This window comes from Calidris pugnax, unplaced genomic scaffold (assembly GCF_001431845.1).
Source record: "Calidris pugnax isolate Ruff unplaced genomic scaffold, ASM143184v1 scaffold335, whole genome shotgun sequence".
NCBI classification, from domain to species: Eukaryota; Metazoa; Chordata; class Aves; order Charadriiformes; family Scolopacidae; genus Calidris; species Calidris pugnax.
This window is the reverse complement of record NW_015091148.1, coordinates 852683-854140: the sequence shown is the minus strand read 5'-3', so window position 1 is coordinate 854140 and position 1458 is coordinate 852683. Positions and strand designations below refer to the sequence as shown.

The following is a 1458-nucleotide window of genomic DNA, read 5'->3' as shown; positions in this document are numbered from 1 at the left end:
CCCCCCCCACCCCACCCCCAAGGAACACCCACTTCCCCCAATTTTTAAATTACCTTCTCCCACCATCCGCATAGAGCTAAGGGCTCGAAATAAGCGAACGTTTCGCGGCAAGAATAGCGAAACTAAAATAAAATCGCCTCCCCCCCCCGCTCCAGGCGCCAGAGGCAGCTTTAAAGCAGCGATCAGAGCAAAGAAATACAAAAGCAATAAATAGCTGCGTTTCTGATCAAAGCGCCTCCACCGAATAAAAGGAAGGAGAGGGGGGAAAAAAAAAAAAAAAAAAAGAGGGAGTGGGGGGGTGGGGAGGGAAAAAGGGGGGAAAAAAATAACACACAAGAGAAAAAGAGAGGGGTGTGCGAAAATAAACAACAACAACGACAACGACGGAAAAAAGAAGTAGCTGTACCATGGCTAATGTGAAGTTTCCTCATCCAAGGGAATATCTGAGGTGCCTGCCCTTCTGGTGCTGCGGTGGAGGTTGCGATGGGCTCTGCCTGCGCTCGGGGGATGCTGCTGCTTATTGGAGTGCCCTCGTCGGCTCCCGAGGACGCGCTGGTCTCGTCTAGTTCTGTGAAATTTGTGTTGGTGGTGCTGGCAGAAGTAGCTTGGTCGGAGGGGGACGGGGCGGGTTTGCCTCCATGGCTCTCGCTGTTGGAGCAGGGCAGGGAGTCGGGAGAAGATAAGGAGCAGCTAGACGCCTGTCTAAACCTGCTCTCCTGAGCTGGAGAAGGGAAACCGCGGGAGCTCTCCCCCACAGCCCCAAAGTGACTAGAGGAGGCTGAGCGGTTGATGCTAAGGTCCATCCCATTGTAGTTGTAGCCATAAGAGCTGGAATGCATGGTGCTTGAATCTCTGTAAGAACCGTTCATGGAACTGCTGGTCCCATAATTTAGTAACTGATAGTCGGGGCCATTTGGGTAGCGCCCTGAGAACGAGTTTACAAAGTAAGAGCTCATTTGGGTTATTTTGGAGGGCTTGATTTGTGGCTCGTGGTCGTTATAACCCTGTGCTTGACGATTTATGATGTATTAATGAATTATAGCAATGCACTGTACTTCGTTTTTGCTATGTATGCGGCCAAATATGGGGGGAGGGTGGGGGTGCGTTTGGGAATCACGTGCTTTTGTTGACCAGTCGTAAATTCTCACTGATGACCTCAAGAGGTAATTCATGCTCTATGGTTACAAATAATGACGATCGCGGAGTCGTTTAGGCCCAAAGTCGGTGCGCGGCGCCCCAAATCCCCGGGCGCGCCGGCGCGCGCTCGCCCCCCACCTTGGCGGAGCGCGCCACCTGCCGGCCGCGGGGGGACACGCACCGCGCCCGGGGTGTGCGGGGGGACACGGACACAGACACGGGGACCCCCGCACCCCACACCCCACCCCAGCTCCGCATCGCCCCCCCCTCTTTTATTTTCCTTTTCCTTCCTAAAAACCAAGGCAGAGATGAAAAGGAAGC

General features: G+C 53.9%; 3 protein-coding genes and 1 long non-coding RNA gene across 4 annotated transcripts in view; 1 reads left to right on the top strand and 3 right to left on the bottom strand.

Annotated features, from left to right (window-relative positions):
* Positions 1–1346, bottom strand: part of HOXB5 (homeobox B5) — a 2545-nt gene extending 1199 nt beyond the window's left edge. The window contains exon 1 of the mRNA XM_014959000.1: positions 407–1346. Coding sequence (XP_014814486.1) covers positions 407–956 — 550 coding nt within the window. The 5' untranslated portion in view covers positions 957–1346. The remainder of the gene's footprint in view (positions 1–406) is intronic.
* HOXB4 (homeobox B4) overlaps positions 1–1458 on the bottom strand; it is a 35224-nt gene that overhangs the window by 20865 nt on the left and 12901 nt on the right. The window lies entirely within an intron of this gene.
* The window catches only part of HOXB3 (homeobox B3), a 64733-nt gene that overhangs the window by 50440 nt on the left and 12835 nt on the right, over positions 1–1458 (bottom strand). The window lies entirely within an intron of this gene.
* Positions 1–1458, top strand: part of LOC106897976 — a 13422-nt gene that overhangs the window by 2313 nt on the left and 9651 nt on the right. The window lies entirely within an intron of this gene.